This window comes from Manduca sexta, chromosome 9 (genome assembly GCF_014839805.1).
Source record: "Manduca sexta isolate Smith_Timp_Sample1 chromosome 9, JHU_Msex_v1.0, whole genome shotgun sequence".
Lineage (NCBI taxonomy): Eukaryota > Metazoa > Arthropoda > Insecta > Lepidoptera > Sphingidae > Manduca > Manduca sexta.
Genome location: NC_051123.1, coordinates 1,882,631 through 1,908,096, shown reverse-complemented (window position 1 = coordinate 1,908,096; position 25,466 = coordinate 1,882,631). Strand labels below are relative to the sequence as shown.

Genomic DNA, 25,466 nt, shown 5'->3' with positions numbered 1-25,466 from the left:
AATTAAATAAAAAAAAAAAATTAAATTATAAAACATTGACGTAAACATAACAATTCATCATATTATAGTTGCCTGCGACAAGGTTAAAAGATTTAAGCCCAGATCTTAATACCTAATCTTGGTAATCTAAGCACAGTTTCAACACATCGTAGGCAAACCAGTACTACTAATTCGACATTACAAAGACGAAATACTCAAATTACCAAACAATAAGCCATAAACAAGTTCATATGTAGAGCGCATAACCATAATGAACAACTTATCATCCTTACATAATAAATGTTAAACAGCCAGCTCGTCTTAGATCTGACATCTGTTGAAGAATGTGTACTGATTATAACTTTAAGAACACTTTATTGCTTTAAATGACGAAACGAGCTTACCGTTCGTATGATAGTAAGTGATACGACCGCCCATAAACAGTAGAAACACCATCCAACATCTTGAATTACAAAGTATTGTTTGACAGTCTACTGCGCTGACCATCCTGAGATGTCATGACCTTGATTTTTTTTGGTTTGATTTACTCCTTAAGGAGAAGGCAAAGGCTCTCAGCCATACAGCCTAGTCTGTCTTCTTATACGTCTTCTTTATTACATTTAAAGGCCGGAACCATGACTTGATCTTGAAAAAATAAAAAAAAAACATGCAAGGACTGGTGGAATTCGAAAAAGTTTAAATACAAATTTAAAATTTGTATAAAATTGACAAATTCAAAAATAGAACAATAAACGTTGACAATAGTCGCTCGGTCTGTGTGCGTGCCATATTAAACCGTATTGTTAGGTAATAAGTAAACTGCTCGACAATTTATCTCCCAACGGCGTGTCACAACAAAGCCGTTGGGTGACACGTTTCGACGAGGTCGTGTCTTAAATGATTTCCTTTTTTAATTTAACCTTTAGTAAGCCTTTAAATCGTTTTATAATTTTTTACTAAGTCTATTTTTATACATTTTTTTTTTTGTTATATATAGATAATGCATATTTTTTTACAATTGCATGACAAGGCGGGTAATACGCTTCCTTACTAATAAACCATAGCATCTCCTGTTAAAATTAATCTCGGTCTGAAACACTCGCATGTCATGTAAGAGATTATCTTTTAAGTCTCATTACATAAGGTGCAATATTCTTCAATCTATATCACATTAATGATAGCACACTGCTTGCTACTACACGGTGGCATACTAGAATTCAGAAGAAATCTGAAATACAAAACTGCTACCGAGTCAAAATTACGTCATTTATATTTCCACCAGGAATACAAAAACCTGCTCTGGCGGCGCCATTTTGTTTTCTTTTCAAAGTAAACGTTGCCAGAAGAATTTAGATCCATATATTATTGCAAGATTTTTTATTTTTCTGGCCAAACCATAAAAGTTTTAACGAATGAACCTTATCTAAAGCGAATGAGAGAATAAATCTTTTAAAAAACAATACATAGGAAAGTATTAAAATGCCTGTCGTGAGTAAAAGTAGTAAATTATAACTCCAAATGCTTTTAATTAATAATGGTTTGTTTTCGCAAAACGAGGGCGCCACTTTCCCCCGAATAGTTATTTTATACTTCCCAGCTATTCTTTAGTTGTGTAGAAATTCATTGAGATAAGCTTTTACTTAAGTATTTAATTTAAATAATGGACACGATCAGATTTTGAATATTCTCGAAAATAATTAATGTGAGTGGTAGATCTTACTACTCAAGTGTTTGTTTTCTTGGGTATTTCAAGGAAGGGGACCTATTCTTTTTTAACCTTACTATATTTTTGTTGGCCTGGCAAGACCTGGATAATACAAACACCCTGGACTTTTGAGTGAACGCCTTCGCTGCTCGCAACCCTTGAAAATTAAGCGACCATGTTAAGAGCATCCCACTAACCAGTTACGAACTTCGGCTCAAAACGGTCACTGTCATCTTACTTCTTATTTTACTAATATTATAAATGCGAAAGTTTAAAGATCTTTGTTAAAAGTAAATGTAGAAATATCTGAACGGGTTTGGCCGTTTGGCTCACGGCTAGACCATGTCCTGGATTGAAATATAGGCTATTCTTTATTGTGATAATTTGCTTTCGTGGGAAAAAAAAATTGTTAACCTATTTTTTTATATTTGTGTATTTTAGAGACTTTTATAGCGAGAAAGGCTTTCCAAACGGACGAAGCCGCGAGCGACACCTAGTCAACTATAAATTATAATTACAACCCTTTAATTATGCTATTATTCAAATGTAATATTTAGAAATACCTTTTATTACGGCTCGTCAAAATGTCCACCATAAATAAGAATTAACCAAATTCCTTTTGCCCACAGATGCGATTCAGACCACACCGCTGAGATGCTGTACACGCACCTCCAGGCCCTGATCGAACGACCAGAGAACCAGAAGAAATTCGCGGACATAGAACGCAAGCTACAAATGCGGGGCGCTTTGCCATCCAAGAAGCCGCCAGACTCCTCCCTAGGGAGCGAAGTGTCCAGAGAATCAGATTCTGGAAGCAATGAGGAGAGATGCGTCGCCAATTTATATGACAGTCTCGCTGCTGAACTGAAGCAGAAGTTGTCGACAGGTAAAAAAGGTTTAGGTCAGTCGATTTTTCAGTTTTCGTAGGTAGCCGCTTTACTGCACGTAGTTGGTTTGTATGTAGACGCTTGATACGTACATATTTATGCACATTATTTTTAGTTCCAATTTTAAATTTTTAATGTGATTTAAAAAATTACTATTCAATAAAAAAAAAAATAAAGTTTTTTATTTCTTTTAATTTATATTAATGAATTCTCGTGATGCTTTTATGTTTCAAACTAAGCCTATTTCGAAATTAAACTTGAACAAAATATTATAATGATATTAAAAAAAATAAAATAAAAATAAAAAAATAAAAATGCTTTATTCATCACGTAGGCGAACATAGTTGCACTTATGATAAGTCAAGGTACATGAGAATATTCAATTATTACTTAATTAGATTAGCTTATATAAACAAAGACAATAAAATTATAAGTTCGCACTGGAAGAATTAAAGCATTTTACTGTTATAAAGAGTGCAAAATTACGTGTTCAAAATCATTATAAGTCATGGGAAAGAATGTACGCGAAATAAAATGCTTATTATTGTATTTAAAAAATATACATTTCTTGTAGGTAAATGTCTATATTTATTTATAATATTTGTTGGTATTAATTTAGTCTTGCACTGCTTTGAAATAGATACTTAAGTCACTAATTTTAATTTATTTTATCAAAAACCCAATAACATTATTTTACAAAAAAGAGGCATTAATTTATGAACATTTTGTGAACAAATTAAAATAATACGTCCCAATATATTTATTTCAAACGATCATATCATTAAAAATCAATTATGTAACGATTAAGAATATTATTACTCAACACATTCCTGGCCCGATTATTTCCATGCAATCGATTATTAAAAATAAATTAATAATTCTAAATTCAAAATTCTTCCAGGTAAGAGTCCCATTCTCCTACCACCTCGTGATTACGACACGGTACACCGGCAGAAGGGGAACCTCAGCAACATCGACACCAGAAGATGCCTCAACCAGAATATCGTGGGTGTAAATGCACGACGCAAACTTGAGTCTTCTGGCGGCAGCTCGGGTATTGGCAGTGATTTGGCACCTTCTCCCGAGCGGAATGAGTACACAAGGCAGCATGATAACCACAGCACTAGCGGTATGTATATATTTTTTTTTAATTGATTTGAATAAGGCAATGGCTGACTAAACTTCATGTTTGAAAACCTTTACCTTTTTCGTACAATAAAAAATACTTCTTTGGTTATGATTTTTGGCGGGAATTTTGACAAGCCGCTTTTTTATAAAGGCAAAGGAACTGTTACTTTTGATGGTATGTGGTTAGTCGTTTGAATCAGAAAGAGTTTTTAGACCTCTGCCTACCTTTTTTTTAACAACAAAACAATCATCACGAAATTGTTTAGTCTACTACTGTATTATTATAGCAATTTAAAGATGTTTTGTTACATCTATTTGTGATCTATTACAGAGTGGTACAAGAATTTTATGATGTAGTTTTTTGTTCAAATGATGCGTTCATAGTTCAAGAAAAATGTTATTTCCTTGTTTGTTATTGAGACTATGCTATAATTTCAATAATGACTATCTCAGGGCACAATAGTACTTTAATAATGTAATTACTTTTATAAGTTAACGTAAAATGCGCCATAGACATTGGACGGTTTAAAGAACATGCTCACTGTATTATTACATACATTGACGAGTTTCTAGTTAGGCATCAGTTTTTGATTTTATTTTTATGCTTACCTGTGTCTCAAAGTTCCTAGTACTTGCCTTACAAATCTTATATATAAATTCGAAGTCAAGATTATGTGTTGGTTGTATTAATAAGTATAAAATATTTATAACTTATAACGGCAGCTTTACTTTTTTAAGTCTTATCAAGACCTAAGAAATTAAGGCAAAAGTACCCATAAAAGTAAGTGGACTATGTGTTCGGTACATTATTTGCGTCGTATTACAGTTTATTTTTAAATCTATAAAGATTTACTTGGTAACAATAAGGGTGAATTTACACTAAATTGACACCTAAGCCACAAACTACGTAGCATTTTCATACAAGAGTAAAAAACACTATAACCCGATGGCGTCATGCTGTCGTGACCTGTCGTTCACTCAACTATAGGGTTGTCAAATCGTATTAATTTTTTTACAAATTCCTTTATCGATTAAAAAGACTGATATTTTTTATTAATCAATCACATAATTATAAATAGATAAAATTTGCTTTGTTGTAAGAATTTTGTAAAATGCATTTTGCAATATATTTTTCTATTCAAATTATAAAATTACTGTTGATCAAAATGAGATAATTTTGAGACGCAAATTTCAACTCAGCAAGAATTGAATCGATTTGAATCACGTCCCTATTTTTTTTATAATTGGCGACCCTAAACGGTGCGTGCTGAGATACTGTTTACATCACTGGTTTGCGTTTGGTATTATTATGACCGGTTTTACCTGGGCGACCGCTAAATCACAAACTTATTTATCGCTACTTTTTGCCCATGACTTTGTTTTTGAAACGTCTGGAGTTACAAAACTAAATTTCTGATAGAATCTTGCAAAATTGAATATGTTTTAAGTAGAAATCATTTATGTAATATTATTTATTCTGTGCTTACAATCTGCTTTAACTATGTCACACTCTTTTAATTACGTCTATCACAACTTAACAAAAATCGCTTATCGTTTTTCATTATTTATCCGCTTGTTAGTTTTGGATGTATACCTTTCGACCTTTGCTTCTTCATTTTTTAAATTCGAATCTTTACAAACCGCTTTTTTGCGTTTTATTCTCGATTATATCCAATACTCATTTGCAAAGAATTTATCCGTCTTGATATATTTTACTTTATTATGTCACGTACTAAAATAATATAACAGGTTCCGAACGAAACTGCGAGTTGGATAATGAAGATGACACGGTATTAAAGGCTATATTACTGTGTCATACTTTTAGATGACCTAACATGCTATGTATTTAGCAACGACCTTCCAACTTAATCTGTTTGTTTAGCTATACGAGGACTTTAAACAATGTCTTGAGTGATTCTATGGTAGTTGTATTGCGTTTAACAGTCAAAAACAAAATTAGGTGAACAAATTTTAAATCACATTTAAACTTTTGTGTTCGTATTAACAATTGTATAATTCCATAGTAATTATACAGGATATATAGGATGATACCGGAACGCGATGTAGGGACACACACTTGTACTGCTATGTAAGTGCACGTGCGTAGTTATACGAGAACGCTGTGTCACACCATGCCTCCCATATAAAAGCGACCTACGCCTTTGTTAATTCAGCACGACCACTAAATTGTAACTATTACCACCTAAGTACGCCGCTGTGTATTAACGTATTCTAAAACTTTGAAAATTCATACTAACCCAGTACCATCCTTGAGTTTAATTCATATAAGATAGGGCTGGGACTCCCATAACTACAAACTACAACACCCAGAGACGGCCTTTGCGGGAGGCGAACCGGGCAACCACCCGGGGCCTCGCGCGGTGCCTCGCAGGACCTTTTTTACGTTCTTACCGACGAAACTGTTAAAACAGGGGAACGTTTTTTTACTCTGCCCGGGGCCTCGCGTCTGTTTCTTTTTGCTTTCGCCTGGAGCCTTGCGACATTTAGGGCCGCCACTGACAACACCAACCTTACACGTAACACCTAGGCCACTATGTCAGTTTTTAACACCATATGTACGGTGTTTGCTATCCGGACGAATACATATATCCTACCACCAGCAAGTAAACAAAAAGTTTGACAACTCTATTCGATAATTATCTAATTATGTACGAAAAGAAAACGCGCGACGTAATACGTACATGCTAATAGCTCTCATTCATTGACTTTTTGTTTGAGCGCGGAAATAGTTTGAGTAACAGTTGGTGTCACTTTCCTATTTTTTGTCATAAGCATGTTATTTAATAATAATATCAGCCCTGTATTATATACTTGCTCACTGCTGAGCACGGGCCTCCTCTACTACTGACAGGGATTAGGCCTTAGTCCACCACGCTGTAGTGCGGATTGGTAGACTTCACACACCTTCGTTATTCCTATAGAGAACTTCTCAGATGTGCAGGTTTCCTCACGATGTTTTCCTTCACCGTTAAAGCGAGCGATAAATTCACAAAGCATGTTATTTAAGTCTATGAAACTGACTTCCAATGGCGAAGGGTTTATAACCCGTTCTTTACTGATTTTCTCTTTCGTAATTCGTGTTAAATCTAATTATACTTAGGATTTGCAGACAGCATTTATGCATATTAGTACCTATATTGTCGGGTTTCTTTTCTGGAACATTTCTCCATACCTATACTGTCAAATACCCTTTCAGAAAATTTCACCCTTATTTACTGATGACTACGGTATATTGCTAACTTTCAGACTAAGCCAAAGAGGTTTTTTTGGGACTTCGGCTTAACTAATCTTTTTCTCTTGTTTTACTCCTATGCTTCTTGAATGTGAGGTCGATGTAAAACTTCTTAAAGCAAGTTACTGTACTTTTGCTTGGATCTTATGACTGGCCTCTTGCCTGATGTTAACCCTTTCGCTGGGTCCATATTACTCGTAAACAAAATTACTTAAATATAATGAAGATTAAAGTATATAGTAATAGTAATAACTATAGGTCCAAATTTAAATTTGTTCTATGAGCGCCTGGCGGCATAGGTGTGTTGCGGGCACGCAGTACGATTTCCATTTATGTTTCGGATTCGAATTCCGGGCTGGGCAAAATAATATTGGTTTGTTTTTTACTCAGTATCAAACCAGAACAATGAATTTTTCTCAATAGTGCGATAGGCTCCCCCTACCACATCATGGCACGAATACACGCGGTGAAAAGTGGGTGCACAACTTGCACTCCTGCTTAGCCTTTAAGGCTAAAAGGCGTGAGTATGTGTCGAAAATTAGCAATTCAATGAAACCCACAATAATAAGGCCACTACATTCATAGATAAATACCGTAACGCCTTCATGGCATACATGGGCGGTCCATTGAATATACAATGAATAATCTGTTGCAAAATACGTTTGTTAGATTTTAGTTATGTCATAGTTGTGGGAATTTATTATCAATTTGATCTAGCGATCTTTGATAATACTCTAGATTATTGATTTATTATAAATTACAACATCAGTTACATCAGTAATTCCAACTATTTACTTCAATTCAGTTTTTACCATCGTTTCAAATATTATCACCATACTAAGTGTTGTGTGTTAGGACCGCTGGCGTACGGGGTTGGCGCGCTCAATGCTTACTCGGATGTTGCTATAATCCCAAGTATTGGATTGTAAGACAGGTGAAGCCTACATAAACGTTCCACTCAGCCCTGGTGTTAATAACGTCTCCGATCACCAGATTAGTAACAATTATTGTACTGCTATTATAATAGTATTAATACATACAGACTCTCACGTAGAACAAATTTACCTCTACTATGTGATGTATCCTTGACTGCAACAATCTTAAACCTTTAAGGCGCAAAACATAAAAGCCATAGATGGTACAAAAACTATGCAAGTATTATCCTTTGTTTTCATTGAATGGGAATCCCACAGCGTCCCAATTTAGGATTCCCAAGACAATACGTGAGAGAGACTAATAGTTTTTCGTAAAGAGGAGCTAATTAAAACGTATGGTTTTTTTTTAAATACATACTTTTTTAGTTCTTTTGTTTATAAGTAATTGAGAGCGGTGCACCTCTATACAGCTGTGCTAAGCGCAAAAGCGGTATGTCAGAGATTATTTCTAGATAATCGAAGTTTTGTAAATATAGTTTTATATGTAAAACTGAGATAGAGAAACTCTTTTAAGGGTTTTTTTAACAAGTACTAAACAAGATACCGTTATTTAGGTAAGTTCATTGGATGGATATTTCTTTAAGCTATCTGACGACATAAAAATCAAGATTTAGATTTATTTGAGATACCGCTTTTGAGCTTAGTACTGCAATATAGAGGTTATTGCATGTACTCATAACGTATAAGTGGAGAGTAAACGCTGTTATGGGAAACTACCGGTTAAATGAAGTGAACATATCACAAAGTCAAATTGAGGGAATAACTCTTCGATCAAAAATACCACGAACATATAGACGGAACAACGTGTACCATTCTTCTCTTGATGCCAGTTTGAAAGTATAGTATGCTGAGCTAGCTTGAGATTTATCGTTGAATGAAACAAAATTCTATTTCGTGATAATTGAGCAGAGATATCGTAGCGTGTGGTGCTTCAATTATATTTACAGAGGCGTTATGAATTGTACAGCGCCCCTAGCGGACTAAGAGAGTACTAAATGTCATATTTATCGATTTGTCTCAGACAAAAACTCACTGAACGAGTTGTAAAGACTTTCGAACTGGTGGCCAACTTTTGTGTCCTTCGAAAAACAAACGAATATCTTCGCCATTGTTATAATATTGTGGTTCAAAAGTGGAACGTGGCAACAATATGAAAACGACAGTGTTGCCGCTTTACCCGAATCCCACACAATTAAAACGCGCACTTTGCTGATGATTGTCGTTGATAGCTTTGTAGGGTTGCCAGTTTTTAAATGCTTTAATGGTATGAATTCCTTTTTATGTTCCTCAATAATTGCTAGTGCCTGATTATGTCGATTGTCGAAGAACATTTAGATACTATTTCACTTTGCACAATTGAAGTGAATTTGTTGCTCATTTGTTTTCGTAAATTATCCAAATTAAACAAATTACATTACTCCAGAGAATTAACTGTCAAACAACATTTCTAAAGATTCATGAAATATACTTTCACAACAGTTAATGTATAAAAAAACACAAAAATTATCAATGTGGAATTTCTGAAAGCGCCAGCCCTACCCACGCATGTGTGCGACAGGTTATCTATGTCAATTCGTAAGAACAAGTTTAGTAAAAACCGTGAGGAGATGAGGTGACGTACCGTTACCTAAGTGCCGACAATGGGTCAAGAATGCAAAGTGCCTACACAGCTCGAACTGGACCAGACGGTCAAAGAGTCTCAATTAATATGTTTTTAGGACTGACAAACACAGATTTATGGAAATTAGATTTCACTATTCTTTTTTAAATATATCTTTGTTTACATTAGAATATTCAAACAGTAAAATGTGAGAACTTCTGTGTTACAGTCAATATCTTCGAGTGACGGGTTCCATTATATTTTTAAATTCTGTATTTTGCTGTCTTCTGTTGGGCTATCTTGAATTCGAAAACCTTAAACGTTCAGTACATTGTATGGAAAGAAAATAATATATTTGTATCTGTTTCCAGAGGAAGACTGGGCCGAAAGCACAGCGTATCTGATGCACGAGGCGTTCGACGCGTCGCCGCGCCGCGCTGCGTCTCCTCGCCGCGCGTCTCCCGCTCGCCGCGCCCTCTCGCCTGGCTACGACCGCGCCTACAACGATGACTTCGCCGAACAGTTCCGCGACCAGCTCGCGCCCTTCCGCGATCAGACCTTTGAACGTCGATTCCGGAACGAGTCGCTTGAACGCAAACCCAAAACGGAAAAGTTTGCCGACGACACCACTTACAGGAGACGGTACATCGCTGAAGCCAAACCTTCCAACAGGAGCATAGACAGAGTCGAGGACCGACGATTCGGAAAACTTCAAAGGGGCGCGAGTGAAGGCAGCCTGAAAGTCGCTGATGCATCACCAAAAGACCGGTTCAATGTAGCCAAGGAGAAGTTCATGAACCTTGAGAGGGAAAGGTTCAACAGAGAGCTGGAACAGCACATGGCGATGAGGCGAAGTATGCTAGAGAGGAACAGTCGCTCGACTTCTTCCCCCGAGGAGGAAAGGAGGGATGAGCGTCAGGAGCGGAGGGACTTAAGCTCCCGGAGAGAACCGGAGCGCTCTCATCTCGAGCGTCACAGGGAGCCGGATAGACGCAAGGACCAGGAGAGACGCGAACTGGACACTAGGGAACTGGCTCATAGGGAGGTTGAGAGGCTCCCGCGGGTCGGCAGGAAGCGTGATGACGTCAAGCGTTACGAGTACGGCACTGAGGAGTACTTGAACAGGATCGAGCCCAAGCCTCATAGGGAAGACTTTGACAGATACAGGGAGAACAGAGAGAGGAGGGAATTGGACAGACGCATCGAGGAAGACGAGATCATAGAGCCCATGATAGAAGAACGGAGAAGGGACTGGAACGACAGGCAGAGGGCGTTCAGCCGCTCCCGCCTCTTGGAGGATCAGCGCCAGTCGTACGCGGAGGGAGACCGGGACAGGTACTACGATAGGGACTACAGGGATTACCGGGACCTCGCCGACAGGCAACAGACGAAGTTCCGTCACAGTTACGCGGAGCCGATACCGAGAGGTCGCCTGGGAACCGTCCGTCCCTACTGATATGCCATAATAGAGTAGACGAATTGACGATATACTTATGTATTAAAGTCTATAACACTAGGATATCCTTGAAGACTTCGAAACGTACAAATCGCACGGTTTTGAAGATTTTGTTTGAAATCTTTCAAATGAAGCGACATTACGACTAATCACAATCCATATCGTATTTTTCAATACAATTCGTGAACAATATAAACATACTTATACTGCCAGCCTCCTGACGCATGGAGCGATAATTAGGGCTTTTAATTTGATTACCAATAACAAATATTTGATCAATGTTCGTATACTTGAGAAATATTTGTTTCTAATCTAGGAGTCATGGTATCGGCCTGTTCCTTACACCGAAACAATTTACGTATTTTAAAAATTTGAACACCAAACGAATCAAATTAGATAATCATTTCAGTGTAGAAGTAACTGAATTTGTATCCATTGTCGTACTATGAAAGTTCGTGGTCTAAATGTTTATTGTCTGCAAGTTCTATTGAGAAATATCTTACCTGAGTTAACATAAGTGCACTATATATCAGTGCCTAGTATATAAATACTCAATGGACAGTATACACTATATAACATTGTAAATAGAGACGGTACCTTTATTCGTTATAATTGATTAGTTTAAATGCATGTTATTGTTGTAGGTAATCTGTCGAGGTTTATGTTATCTAAATTGGATTTTCATTATTTAATTTATTCTTTATTACTGTATAAATAGAGGGGTTAGTGTTCAATATATTGATATCAAGACTAATGCGCTGTACAAATAGTGTTATGTGACATATTTATGGCTCGTAATTGGCTTATCTATTGTATTCATTTCGGCCTATATGTTTTATTTTTGATAGCTGTGAGCCACCCAAATATAAATAAAAGAAAATACTTCTCCAGTAGCCATTGTCAATGATCATCATCATCATCACCCGCAGGATGTCCAGCCTAACATGGACTTCCCCCAAAGATTTCCAGATCGACCTATTGGAAGCGGCCCACATCCATTATATTATCATTAGCCATTATCAATATTCTTATAAATTACAACCCAACCTAACCTAACCTTACTCAATAGAAAGCCGTAATCATTATTGTTACTCTACTGAGCTCGATCCATGTAGCCGGAATATATAAAGGATTATTTCTTGAATACAGTCAATAGTCGTGTGATTATATATTGAACACTAACCACCCTTAATTGATAGGTACTCGTCTACTAAACGTAGTCATATGTAGAGACCCAAGATGGTTGATTATTTGTTTTATATGGTTGCAATTTTGTTATAGTTTTTGCGCCGAAACTATGTTGCTTTTTAATGTTATGTATTCAGATCATAAGAGTATGGTCTGGTTTGTTTTAAATCAGTTTTTTGTCCCTTTCCTTCTTACATAACATATTTAAAAAGGAAAGAGATGGAACGCTGATTAAAGATAAATTTCTAAAAGTTTAGGTAAATAATATCTTTAATCGTCTCGTCGTTATATTACAAAATAAGACTACTTTAGAATTGATATATTTACCAGCATACCTGCTCTTATAAACATCGGAGATTTATTCATTTATTTAGTCTCTACATTGTTTTATTAGACTCCGTAAACAATCCACCATAGAGGTTTACATGAATAATTTCTAGAATCATCGGGTATAGTTAATGTATGGTATTCTGGTGACCGTTATGTTATTTGGACAAAGTACTTCCCGTCGGATAGAGTAATGGTCATGCTAAATAAAAAGTAACCAAAACATGTAGAAGATAAAAGCTAATTTTGTTCTGAAAGGATTTATATTTGTAGAGATAATATTTAAAAGGCAACTGTGTGCCGGCGTGAACTCCCAGTGACAAAATCCGATGTATCTGATTTGTTTTGTAAAATAATTATTAAAAATAAAATATTTGTATAAATATTGCGTATATTTATTTGTTCATAACTCTATAAGCTTTCTTTAATCAAATTGTAAATGAGGATTTTGGTTCAGCACTATTCATTTCAGCACAGTTATTTGAATTGTCATATTTTTTCTTTGAATTTACACACACTCACGCCTTTTATCCCCCAAAGGGCAGGCAGAGGCGGAACCGGTGCACTGAGTTTCCGCCGAGTGTATTCCGTCCCATGTTGTGATAGGAGGCGAGCCTATCGCCGCATCGGGCTAATACTAAGTAGAGAAACGCAATATTACTTTGCCCGACCCGAGCATCGAACCCGAGACCTCAGCCAGTGCTGTCAGTTGTAATATAATACTACTAAGCCACCGGCAGTCTAGTTCTATGAATTTGATTTAAATAAAAACAATTTTTATTCAGATTAATTTAATTTTTATTTACAGCATTGCACCAGGCGACTTAGCCAAGACTTATATTATAACAAAAATATTGCACTGTATTGCACAAGAGTTACAAATGAAGATCAATTTTCATACAAAAATATCATACACCATACATATATGCTTACTTATACAATTATAAATATATGAAGTATGCAACAGGAATGATTCTATGTTTAAAATATCTAGTGAATGAAAATAAAAAATAGGAAATATAAGGAAATATAATTAAAGTGTTCTTAATTCAATTTACAATAATCTACAGTAAAAAAAAACGTTTAAGAAAAATAAAAAACTTAATTAAAAATATGACTCAAGATTATTGCACCCTATGTATAAAATGTTATTTGCAACAATAAATAACTACATACATAGTTTTACTTAGACATATCGATATACTTTAAATCCTTATTTTATTAATAAGGTGGTATACGTTTGAGATATATTATAACACATTGCACAATTAATCTCCTCTTAAAAATCTCCCGGCCTCCATTTTGTTTTTATTATTCACGTCGCATTGTATATTGTTTGACTCATACCAATTTATAATCGTCTCTGTTGAGATGGAGGTTCTTTTTGAAATTATAAGCATTTTTTTATATATAAGCAAACGAGTAATCTTCCGCCTAATAGTTGGAGCTCTCGCCGCTCAAGAACTTTAGCGTAATTAAAGGCACAGCCAAGCCGTTGTCCGCCGATTTTTATACAACACTAGTAATATCTAATGCCGATGCGAAATTGTTACATCAACTACAAAAAACTATTGTGATTTTTTCAACGTGTTAAAAGTAGATTTACCCTCTTTATCAACATTTAAAATAAGCCTTAATACTTCAGTAAATACTCATTCATAATTTTACTATGAAATGTCTTATAATTTCAAAAAATCGCTCAAGTATAATCAAGGCAGATACCCGAGGGTATCTTCAAGGCTGGCGTTTCTGCTGAGCGGGCGGTGGTCGAACATCCTGGCGAGTGGCGGCGCGGCGCGAGGCGGCGCGGGCGGCAGCGGCGGCGGCGCGGGGCGGGGGTGCGGTGCGCGCGCGCCGGACAACGAGCGCACGTCCGTACGCTGCGATAACCGCACATCGGCGAAAAGGGCTGCCATCTCGGCTGACTTCTTCACGCTGAGAGCGTCGTGCGAACCCGCACCGGTACTTCGGACTAAAAATTAATAAATATTATATAATTTATAAATTCACTGTTACATTCAATAATGGGATATAGAGACTTTCCCGCCCTCACACCTACCACAACAACTCCTGTAAGCCAGGATCAGCAGTGGCACGCATTTTATGACACTGGGCAGTGAAGCTCGGCGAGTCTCAGGGAAAACAAAAAATATGTCATTATCCCGCAACGAAATTAATCAAATAGAAAGATAGGGAGGAGTTGGAAATATTAATTGTCCACTTCCCTCCATAGCAATGCGGGTGACAAAATCATGATGTAAGGAGGCGATTTAACCTCAAGGATAGGGACGTTTACAACTAGATAAGCTAGTTATATAGCACCACGGATAAAATCAAATGAAAGGGTCCTATCACATGAGCTGTTAGATTTGATTACAATAGGCATGGCAAAAACGCCGGAAAGCACGGAAATTCCGTCTAGTCTCAACAAGGTCCATGTAGTATACAACAATAATGGGATATAGTAAACAAAATAGGAGCTGCTTTTTAAATATCTTGTCTAGAATAATTGCCAAATTGTTGGTAACAATCGATGTCAGCGGATATTTGCCTCAAGTGTTGTAACCCTAGGTATAGTATACAGCTTTATTTTAAAATATAGAAAACAAAAAGAGGCATTGCTACGGTTATATCAGCCGTATCAATAATACAGGGCCTCGAGCTTTAAGGGCACCTAAGGGTTAAGCCCTTACGCTAAACATAAGCTTGTGCCCAACCTGAGAATCTTTTTTGCTCCCACGAAATAGGCATCCGGACGCGAGATATGCGGGGCGGCACAAACTGAGTGACATTTACTTAAGGAAGAATAAATCCGGCGCTGAATGGACTCCAATAAATGTGCGTATATCCTCTGTATAACAAGCTATGCCACTGTTAAAGGAGTAGGCTATTTTACACTATATAGTCTTGTGAATTCCCATTCCAATTTACAAACGTCATTTGCACGGTCTAAGATATAGAACAAAGCGTATCAAGAGACAAATCAACTGACCAGTAAGCCGCTGCATGTTGCGGCTCCTGGTGTCCCTGGCCTTGTTCTGCAGCAGCAGCTCGTAGTCCAGCGCGAGGCTGTCGGAGCTTCGAGCTCGTCGGCCACGCTCCTCGCGACGACGGTGACCGGTCGCGCTTGACCTGAAAACATCGTAAAAGTCCATGGTTAAAATATCTAATGTTAATGAATCTACTGCACCTGATAATAAGCGGAATGACGCCCAGATTTCCCTAATTCATTCATTGAAATCGGCGTAAAAAAAATTCAAGTATGTTGTAGAATAATTTAACTCGATTTTTACAACCGATCGCCTGCTTGAAATCAATCCGCACTAGTAGATGCCATCAAATCGAATTAGAAAAACTCATATGCTCCCCGATTTCGGTTTAAAATATTTACAAATCCAAATTGACCTGTAGATCATAAGAGCCTTGCCTAACAGAGCTCATAGTCGCTGTTTGTTTTAAGTTTCCTCCGTTTTTATCCACAGTTTCACTCTAGTTCCCAATTCCCTTTTCTCTAATTCTATTCTTACCTAGTCCTAGAACCTCTTCCGTCATACTCCTCGTACCGCTTCAGCCTCTCAGAGTAGGTCCTTTGCGAAGGGCTGCGAAGATACTCCAAGCTCTGAGAGCTCTGCATAACACCTCTCCTCGGGCCGACACAGTAGCACTTATTACTATCAGCACAGCTCTCAGAATCGCATGAACAGTAGCTAAAGTCCCCGTCGTAGTATTCTCTGAAACAGTGATATGAGTGATAGGTTAATTTAATGATCCTCATAGATTTTGATGAAAAATATCGGATCCAAAGAGTAGATATCTACAAACAGCTGGTACTAAGATCAATCAATCCCCAAAATGGATAAGTAATGAAAAACTTAATGGTTCCAGCATCCAATTACCGACTTTGGCTCAATCATATGGCCTCAAAAGTATCAATAAAATCAAGGTCATCGAGAAAGTATACTACGTTGTAATCTTAATACGCGAAAATATGGACTTTAATTGACATCAGAAAGGACGATCCAAATTACTTCAAGTGATAAAAATATGCAGTTAATTTTTATTAATGGTCCAATTAAGAACTTGCAAGAATCTTGTTAAGTGGGGAAAGAAAGCTGTACAAGTACTTTTTGATATAAAATATTTATATTAACATGATAAGTTAGTGGTAATCGTTGTAGCATCCAGGTCAATTTATATTCTAATTAATTAATAACCATCGTAAAACATCTCCCAGTGTAAAGAGAAATGCAATAATGGCATAGACGATCAAAGATTGAAACTTAAGGAACCGCTAGAACAGAGCCAAGCAGAAACGGAACGACAATCAATCACTGTTACTGGTGATAAGGTCTCTCATATTATGTGAGGGTCTGCCTGGGTAGGTACCACCGCAATGTCTATTTCTGCCGCCACGCAACAGTATGTAGTCACTGTTGTGTTCTGATTTGAAGGACATTGGACACAACATCTCATGTCTCAGGATGGCAAGCGCTGTGGAATACTACAGTACTGTGTAATTCAACTTATTCGAAGGTGTTTCTACTGTTTACGGCGGTCGTATCGCTAACCATCAAGCGAACGACAAACTCGTCTCGTCATTTAAAGCAATAAAAAAAATCAACGCAATCTATATTACGTTAGTCTCAGTAATAATTTTTATAATTATCTAATGTAGAAACTCAAATTAATTCATCGACTAGTGGTGCAACTTGGAATGCACCAAAAATATCTGCAATTAAACCTGATCCTAGTGAAATTACGGATTCAACTGTAAATAATTTTAATTTGGTTCAGTTGCTCACATGCGCGCACAAGGCGTCGCGCGCCCACTAGCCGCGGACGCGCTACGCTCTGATTCTCTTCACACGTTTCATTTCTACATCCAACATATTGTTATAATGAACCATAAATAATAATAAACAAGACACGAATTCCACTGGCTGGTGAAGACGATACTGCAAACGTAATTAGCTGCACACTCACTTTGTCCAATTCTATTTGAGATAAACGGCACGAAGACAAATGAAAGCAGAGAAATTTTTGGCTATAAACTGTTAAAATTTTTGTAACGTCCACTAATTAATCTTGTATCGTACTATGAATCATCTAACAAGACGGCTCCATCGCAATTCAAACAAATAATTAATTGAAGAATGTTTTATTGTAATGTGGTCCTACTGAGCAAGATAATTTATGCATTTATTTCATTTTGATATTTAATTATGAAAAATACTTATGTCAAAATTGATTAATATTCAAAAGATTTTGCAACGGTTGTCTGATTTACTACATAAATTTAATAACCGAGTTATAAGGTTTTTATTTCCATGTTTAGGAAAAAGACTGATAACTTCTTTGCACATTTTACGCAATGAGGTTGTTGACTTGAAGTTACCGAATATTCGCTCGCAATTAGGTTTATGTTTTAATGCAGAAAGTTAAGTTCATTAAATATGCAAAATACAAGGAAAACAAACCAAAAAATGACCATTATGTATAAATTACTTACTTCGAACAATCTTTACAGCTCTTGCTTTTAGCTAAAAGTTTTGTTTTCGATGATTCCTTCTTGAGTTCGGTGGCGGAGCAGTAGCATTTCGATTTGCAATCGTCTTTAAGTGAGCAATAACATCTATCGATGCAGCTTTCCGATTCGCATTCCGAACACGAAACGTAACCACTCGAACTATTCCGGTTCTGGCCGCCGAGACGATTGCTTAGAGTCAGAAAATCCGAATCTTCCGATGTAGACGTCCTCTCTCCCGGTCTAGAAATTTTTCCGTTTCGCTTCGATACGTGAACGATCTTGTCGCGTTTAGAATTCCTTTGCCTCGTCACCTGTCTCTTTGGCGGTGGCAGCATCGGTTCTTTGGGGTGAAACTGCCGCATATCATAACTAGACGTGGAAACTGAACTTTCTGAAATCGGTTCTTTAGCATTCGCCAATGTTTGAAAGTCTAGCGCGGTAAGACCTATTTTATTATTGTCTTTGTCTTTTATTTCCTTTCCAAACGGCAGCCTAAAAACCATCCGGAGCCCGTTGGCACCTTTGAATATCTTCCTTCTTTTATTTTGGAACGTACTGTTTCTTCTTAGAATCTTTTTCTTTTGTTTTTTCATAATTGCCTTACTGTGCTGAAAGATCTCGTCTTTCGTTAACGTTACTGCTAATTTTAGCAAGAACTCTTTATATATCGGTTTCAAATCATTGAACGACATCCCTTCTGCGTCTATTATGGCGTTTAGAATCTCATCCATCGAGTGCAAGTTCTCCTGAACTTTGAATTCATTGAAAAGTTCATTGAACCCTAGCGGCGAACCGCCGCCTTTCTTTCCATTGTTCCTGTAACATAAATCATTATACTGATTATTCCGTTAAATAAAGCAATCCAATAAAACTATTTTTTATCCAAGGAAGCAAGTAAAAATAAAATTCCTGAAGTATCGGAGCAGAGGAATGCAGCGGATGCGGTTGCATTGGCACAATTACGTGCATGCGAGGTGTCGAAACACCCCACTAAGTGCATTCTATACTTCTCGACATACGCTATTTTTATAATCAAGCCAGCCAATCATGTGAAAACGCATCAGGCTTGAATGAGATGTCAGTGGCACGTGCTCTATTAAAAAGGAAATGATGCCTTTCAAGCGTGCAGTGGATTTCTAGGAAATGTATTATCACAATTAAGTTTTAATGAGAGTTGTTCAACATACCTGTGTCCGATCGATTTATATCTCGTCAGCCCTCCCGCGTTGAGGAAGCTGCCCGAGCGCGGGATGGCCACTTTAGTCAGTATGTCACCCGATTCGCTGAGAGATTTCCGTCCGCTTTGATTTCTTCTTAGAGGCTCCTTAGGGGGTTCCGGTGGAGCTTCTGAAGGTTTTGATGGTATAGGCGGAGGTAAAGTCGGTGGTCTTTGTAGATTCTTTCTTCTTTCTAGCTCCTTAAAGAGTTCTATTTTCTCAGAAACCTTAGTCCTCACGGAAGATTCGCTCCCGCTATTGGAATTAAGATGGCTCTGAAGCTTACTAATAGCAGGGTGGGGACAGCTTTTGGCGGCAGACTTTCTTGAATCATGAGTGTCACTACCGCTGGTATCGTTGTTTTTAATCGAATCAAGTTTGGCTTTAACTTCTTCCACTGTGATTCTTTTGCCTTCGGCGGGTGGAATGGACGGAGGTGGGGGTGGCGAAGGTAGACTCTCAGACGAGATCTTCTTAGTCCTTTCTAACCTGTGTTTCTCATTATACGACTCGCTGGCTGAGAACCCATCTGCTTTGTCGCTATCGCCGCTCATTGACGACGTGCTCGGCTTCTTCCGCGGTGGTTTATTGGGCATCACAATATCATTCGGTGACATACTACTACCGACGCTCATGCAGCTGACTCCGTTTCGATTCCTCACTTTCTTTTTATCACTGTGGCCTTGACGGCTCATGTGTGACATTAGGGATTTGTATAACGTAGCCGCTATCACAATAGCATCCTCAGTCGTCTGACATACAAACCCATGACACTCCAGTTGCTTAGCAACTCCGATCTTCCTCATCACGACAGCGAAAAGTGGCGAATGTGAGTTCTCGTTGTGTGAGAGGATGTATTTGTTGTCCGGTGACTCTAACGTCTTGAATAGCGCTTGCCGGTCTATGTTATCAGGATCTGTGATGAGTGGTAGGAACGCGTAGCATAGTTCATTATCATTTGTCTCTGAAGGTTGGACTACGAATTTGACAGCCGACCATACTGCTATAGTTGGGAAAGGGTTTAGTTGCTCTAAATCGCCTTTTTCTCCTTTGTATCTTACTTTGAGGCCACTTTTTGATATTTCTAACCGGCCTGTCAACGCACTTTTGTGGTGGAAGTTTCTTCGGTGCGCGAAGTATAGTTTTTTGAGTGGAATTTGAAGGCCGGAGAGGCTAGTAACTTTGTCTTGTAAAGGCGTGGAGCCAAGATAATGGACACTGAAGACATGTATTCCGATATTATCCACTGGTTGCCTGGATTCCCCTGCCATGTCCGCGAACATCCTTTCGATACGGTCTTGGACCGTGTTATTGATTTTGGTGTCATTGCTCTGACAATAACCATCTTCATCTTCGTATATCGTCACTTTATTGTCGTGTGAAGAACTGACCTGCGACAATATAATTTTTTTGAGCTTCGGCAATGGTAAATTACTTTTAGTGTTATTCTAAACAATATTTATTTGAATATGTTGCAAATTAACATATAAATGTAATATATAATTAAAATTATAACACATACTTGACTACTGATTAACCTAGATTTTGAATGCTACTTAATTTCCCGCTGTCTGAATCAGGCGACATAAGAATGATGTCTGTTAAATCGGAGATCACGTAAGTATCCTTAATATATAATAAAACAAGCTACATCTAATATGCTACTAAATAGATTCTACTTCAATAATATCTTTCCACAGTCGAGTATAAATATGTGTACTACGTATTGTATGTGGTAGAATGTACGAATGTTCTTCTAATCATCGGCTATTGCTCCATGACGTCGAGATTTCAGTACATTAAATGCTATCCTATAGCTAATACACACTCACATCCTTACCTTACTATCCCTTCTTTCCAGCTGTCCAAATCCGGTGGGATACTGCGGCAGGCTGGCCACAGAGCGGCTGTCATCAAACAGCGCGTCGATCTTCTGTTTGTAGACCGACGAGGAGACGCTGGGGGCTCGGCGACGCGGCTCATCGTCGCGGTCACGGGCGCCCAGCCTGAACCCGACCGGCGCGCCCTGACTCTCGCATGTTACCATCTGTAGAAATCATTTTAAACTGTTAAGCCTGGTTTAGACTTTGATTATACACCGTAAACTTAGTGGGTGTACAAAGCACCTCAGTCAGACATTCGTGCAGAGGCGGCCTTAGGGGAAGGCGAAACGGGCAACAGCGCTATGCCTTGAAGGATCTTTGAAAATGGAAAGTGGTATTTACGCAGAGGTGGACAGAGGACCTATAACAGTCGCAGGAGGTTGCTAAATGCAGGCCACTTTTAATGGGTCGATCTTGAAAACTTTGGGGGAGGCTCATGTTCAGCTGTGGACAACCTGCGGCTGATGATGATGATGATGATTTCCGCAATGCGATTTTAATGATAATAATCAGTTATTTCAAAATAGCAAATTCGTGTATCTGCCGTTTTGGCTCAATACGGCAGAGTAGGTACACTTGTTCAAACTTTGCCTTTTCCTTCAAGAAAACAGGCGTTAACTTGTGAGAAATCAAATTAAATAACAGAGTTTACAGACGACCATAACTAAGCAGTATTTAATCGTCTTTATACGATAATCCAAACAAAAAATAATTAAGAAATTTCTAATTCTGATTCAATTATAAAAATGATCCGTCTGAGTTGCGTAACATCATACATAATAATTTGTATGCAAGCGAAATATACTCCATTTACTAAATGCAAATTTCTGATTTGCAATCAAACAGAATTCAATATCTATAATATTTTTGCATATACAGTAAGAGGCCATATATAAGTTACGTCACACGTTAAGAGGGATTCAACGAAGTGACATTTTGTGACAAGGGGTACAGTGACATCCCATGGCTTAATCTTCAGTACTGAAATACAGAACATTAAATGTAATCACTTAAAAATATATTAAATCTCTGGCTATATACATAAAGTACTAGTTGACCTGACAGACGTTGTCCCGTCTTAACTATGAATTTGCAGCGCGCATTCTGTCAATCGCTGACAGTTATTTCAAACAATTGACGGTTATATAAAATTAATATTTTTGTTTTCTTAAATTTTCTAATTTTCTGCACATTTTTTTAAATTTTTTCTTTCATAAGAACCTTCTGCCGACAATAACAAACACAACAAAAAAAATAGTGAAATCGGTCCAGCCGTTCACGCGTGATGGCGTGAACAAGGGAAATAGGGATTCATTATTCATATATAGATGTGCAATATTGTGACGTCACACCAAGGGGAAATCCCGCAAATGTGACCACGTGTAACAAGAACGAGGGGAGAAGTTAAAAAGTCATGAAATCCGTGTGACGTATTCTATGGATAGCCTAGGGGCTTTTGGTAGGCCAAAACGAGATACGAAGTTGCATAAGTCCATACTATTTATATGCAATCGTGTGAATCTATTTTTATTGTTTCTAGTTATTACTAAGTCAGTTTTAGATTATTTATGTGTATATTTTAAAAGGAAATAAATGTGATAACTTTTATAAATAGACTGCATTAAGATTTTGCTTTTATTCTAATTGATTTAGAGCCATATTTGTTTACTTTCCTTTTTTATATAAAATGTTTAACAGCACTATTATTTATTCATGCACAGATCGATGACACACTCATGCCTTTACTCCCCAAAGGAGAATGCAGAGGCGAAACTGGTGCACCTACTTTTCACCATGCATATTCCGTCCCATAACGTGATAGGGGGCGAGCCTAAGGCCATATCAGGCACAAATTTCAGATCAAGCTCATACGGAGAAGGAAAACCCAATATCAATATCATACCGCAATACAATTATGCCGCCGAGGCAGACGATGACTTGCATTATAATATTATAAAACAAAGACTCCAAAAGCTGCCGGTCTGTATGTGATCGATTTTCTCAAAAAACTACCACTGTGTTCTTTTTCGAGATAAAATGTAGCCAAATTTCATCCAAATCCGTGCAGTTGTTTTTGTTTTTTTAACCGACTTTTTTTTATTAATATATAGCAATTTTAATTAGGCACCGACTGCAAAATTGGTATCCAATATATACCTGTTATGTGAAATTATTTTTTGGTTTTGTGTGGTTTTCGAAGGCGGTTTAATTTTTTGTTAAAATAATTTTTATCTTCTTACAAACATCTTCACAAACTTTCGCATTTATCTATCTATATATAAAAATAAATGTGTGAATGTAATGACCTCAACAGCGGTTGGAGTGATTTTAATAATATTTTTAGGTAAATTTCAGATTAGCCCAGCAGTTTATAAGAAAGTTTGGTAACAATCAGATCAACGATTTTTTTCTTGTTTTGGGTAATTTTGTGTCATCATCGTCAACGGGTTATAGATAAAAAATGCTACCAGTTCCAAGTCGGGGCGGATCTCTAGTATTATTAGAAAATCCGCCAGTCACCACCATTCCTTCCTTTACGTGCTTCGTTGGGTAAATAGCATTGCATTGATAAAAACAAGCACGCTCTACTGGACTCCGGTGTTCATTTTAACATCATCTTTAGGTTATAAATCTTAACATTATTGGCACAGAACATAAACATATTTACAGTTTCGTATATCAATAAATGAACAAGTAGGTCCGTTTGTTCGACACCAGAAGCGTCTGATGGTAACACATCTATTAACAGAAGCAAAACCGGTCTTTGAATTATGAAGTTAAATCTTATGATTCTAAACTGGGAACCTACAGACCAGGACTCAATGGTGCTCATTCAGCGTCAGATATAGACGTTGCTGTAACTGTCGGAATCTCACATATCAGAGGTCTAGTACGCGATCAAATTGCAATCGACTATCCACCATCTATACCGCACCAATCTAAAATCAATACATTTTCTATTGCAAAACGAATTTGTCGATTTCATACATTTCAATAGTCTTAACTGACGTGAGACGCCGTGTGATGAAAAACCCTGAAGCGACGCCCAAGCTGGGCAAAAGACCGACGTGAAATCTCCGGATAAAGCAAAAAAATAGACGCGAAGCCTCGGACGGACTAAAAAATCTCCTCAACTATAAGTTCCATAAAGATGCCAAATAAAGGTCCCCGTCTCACCCCCCTAAGGCCTCTACCGCAACACTTGTCAATGGTCGTGGGACACAACTCTCATATTAGCACACCATTCATTGTAACTAAGTAATCAGTTACGTCGTGAACCACATAACACATTACGTGTACGTTATACTTCAAGTTACTTAATGAATACTGCAATTAGTTGCTGAAAGCTGTTGTCAGTTACGCCTTTACTTATGACTCCTATACAGAGTCGTTTTGACATTGTGTTACTAAATGAAACCACATACTCGTCTCCACCTTTACAGACATTGTTCCAAATGATCCATTAATAACGAATATTTAAATCCTCGTTTAGATTTCTGAGTTTAATGCGAATATGGCTTGAACGTGAGAGTATTTCTGAGTGGAAGTGTGATGTTGCCGCTGCGACGAATTCTCTAGAGTAGTAATATTGGCATAAGGGCGCGTAAAATTAAAATTACTTTTTATCAATATTTATTGTCATTGCCATTGAGTGCGACTTATATTTAAGTCACACTCTAATCTATGCTCCCAAATATATAGGAATAAAATGAGAACTATCTACATTAGCTGTCTGTCAAATAATTTACTAGAAATTATTAAACAGGATCATCGTGTTCATAGCATTGGGTGAAATATAGCTTGACCTTTCTTTAGCCCGAGTAATCATTAACTACAGAGGCAAACTTAAAATAAAATAGTACATAAGCTCGTAAAATGAAAAATATATTACATTCAAACATTAATACGTTCTAACTATAATTATTAACGATGATTTCATATTTTAGAAATCGTATAACAGTTAATGTATGCATTTTTGCAATAAATATTTTATTATAGTTTTCATCGCAATTACCGACGGAATATTTAATAAAATTAAATCTCTATATTTGATTGGTGAAAATAAGTTACGTAAATTTATGTTTTCTATGCTGTCATGTGCAAGAATCTGGGTGGAGTCCATTGCATTGTCTATTTCGGATGTTTATCAATGTGGATAAATGTAAATAATATTGAACCTAATGAACTATAATATAAAGAGGCCTATTTTATATTGCGTTGTTTAATTAAACCACATCTTTAGTTCTACTAAAATTGTATCAAAATCAACCATGAATAACAAATATTTGCGCCTAAGATCTAGAATTCTAGATTTTTATTCATTTATATCTTAGCTAGAATTTGGTGTGTAAGTGTATTTATAACCCGATAAATTCTATTT

The 25,466-nt window shown here is 37.1% G+C and overlaps 2 protein-coding genes across 5 annotated transcripts in view; one reads left to right on the top strand and one right to left on the bottom strand.

Moving 5' to 3' along the window:
• Window positions 1–12,843, top strand: part of LOC115455655 (trichohyalin) — a 102,735-nt gene extending 89,892 nt beyond the window's left edge. For 3 of the 4 annotated variants that reach the window (XM_037436733.1, XM_030184308.2, XM_030184309.2), the window contains 3 exons: window positions 2,314–2,585; window positions 3,473–3,700; window positions 9,859–12,843. In XM_037436733.1, the coding sequence (XP_037292630.1) occupies window positions 2,314–2,585; window positions 3,473–3,700; window positions 9,859–10,943 (1,585 nt within the window). In that variant the 3' untranslated portion in view covers window positions 10,944–12,843. The remainder of the gene's footprint in view (window positions 1–2,313; window positions 2,586–3,472; window positions 3,701–9,858) is intronic. The other variant, XM_030184310.2, reaches the window with a different exon arrangement.
• Window positions 12,844–13,521: 678 nt separating this feature from the next.
• The window catches only part of LOC115455705, a 45,892-nt gene continuing 33,947 nt past the window's right edge, over window positions 13,522–25,466 (bottom strand). The window contains exons 3-8 of the mRNA XM_037436943.1: window positions 21,043–21,249; window positions 19,173–20,593; window positions 17,968–18,801; window positions 15,986–16,189; window positions 15,451–15,590; window positions 13,522–14,430 (exon numbers count right to left, since the gene is read on the bottom strand). Coding sequence (XP_037292840.1) covers window positions 14,168–14,430; window positions 15,451–15,590; window positions 15,986–16,189; window positions 17,968–18,801; window positions 19,173–20,593; window positions 21,043–21,249 — 3,069 coding nt within the window. The 3' untranslated portion in view covers window positions 13,522–14,167. The remainder of the gene's footprint in view (window positions 14,431–15,450; window positions 15,591–15,985; window positions 16,190–17,967; window positions 18,802–19,172; window positions 20,594–21,042; window positions 21,250–25,466) is intronic.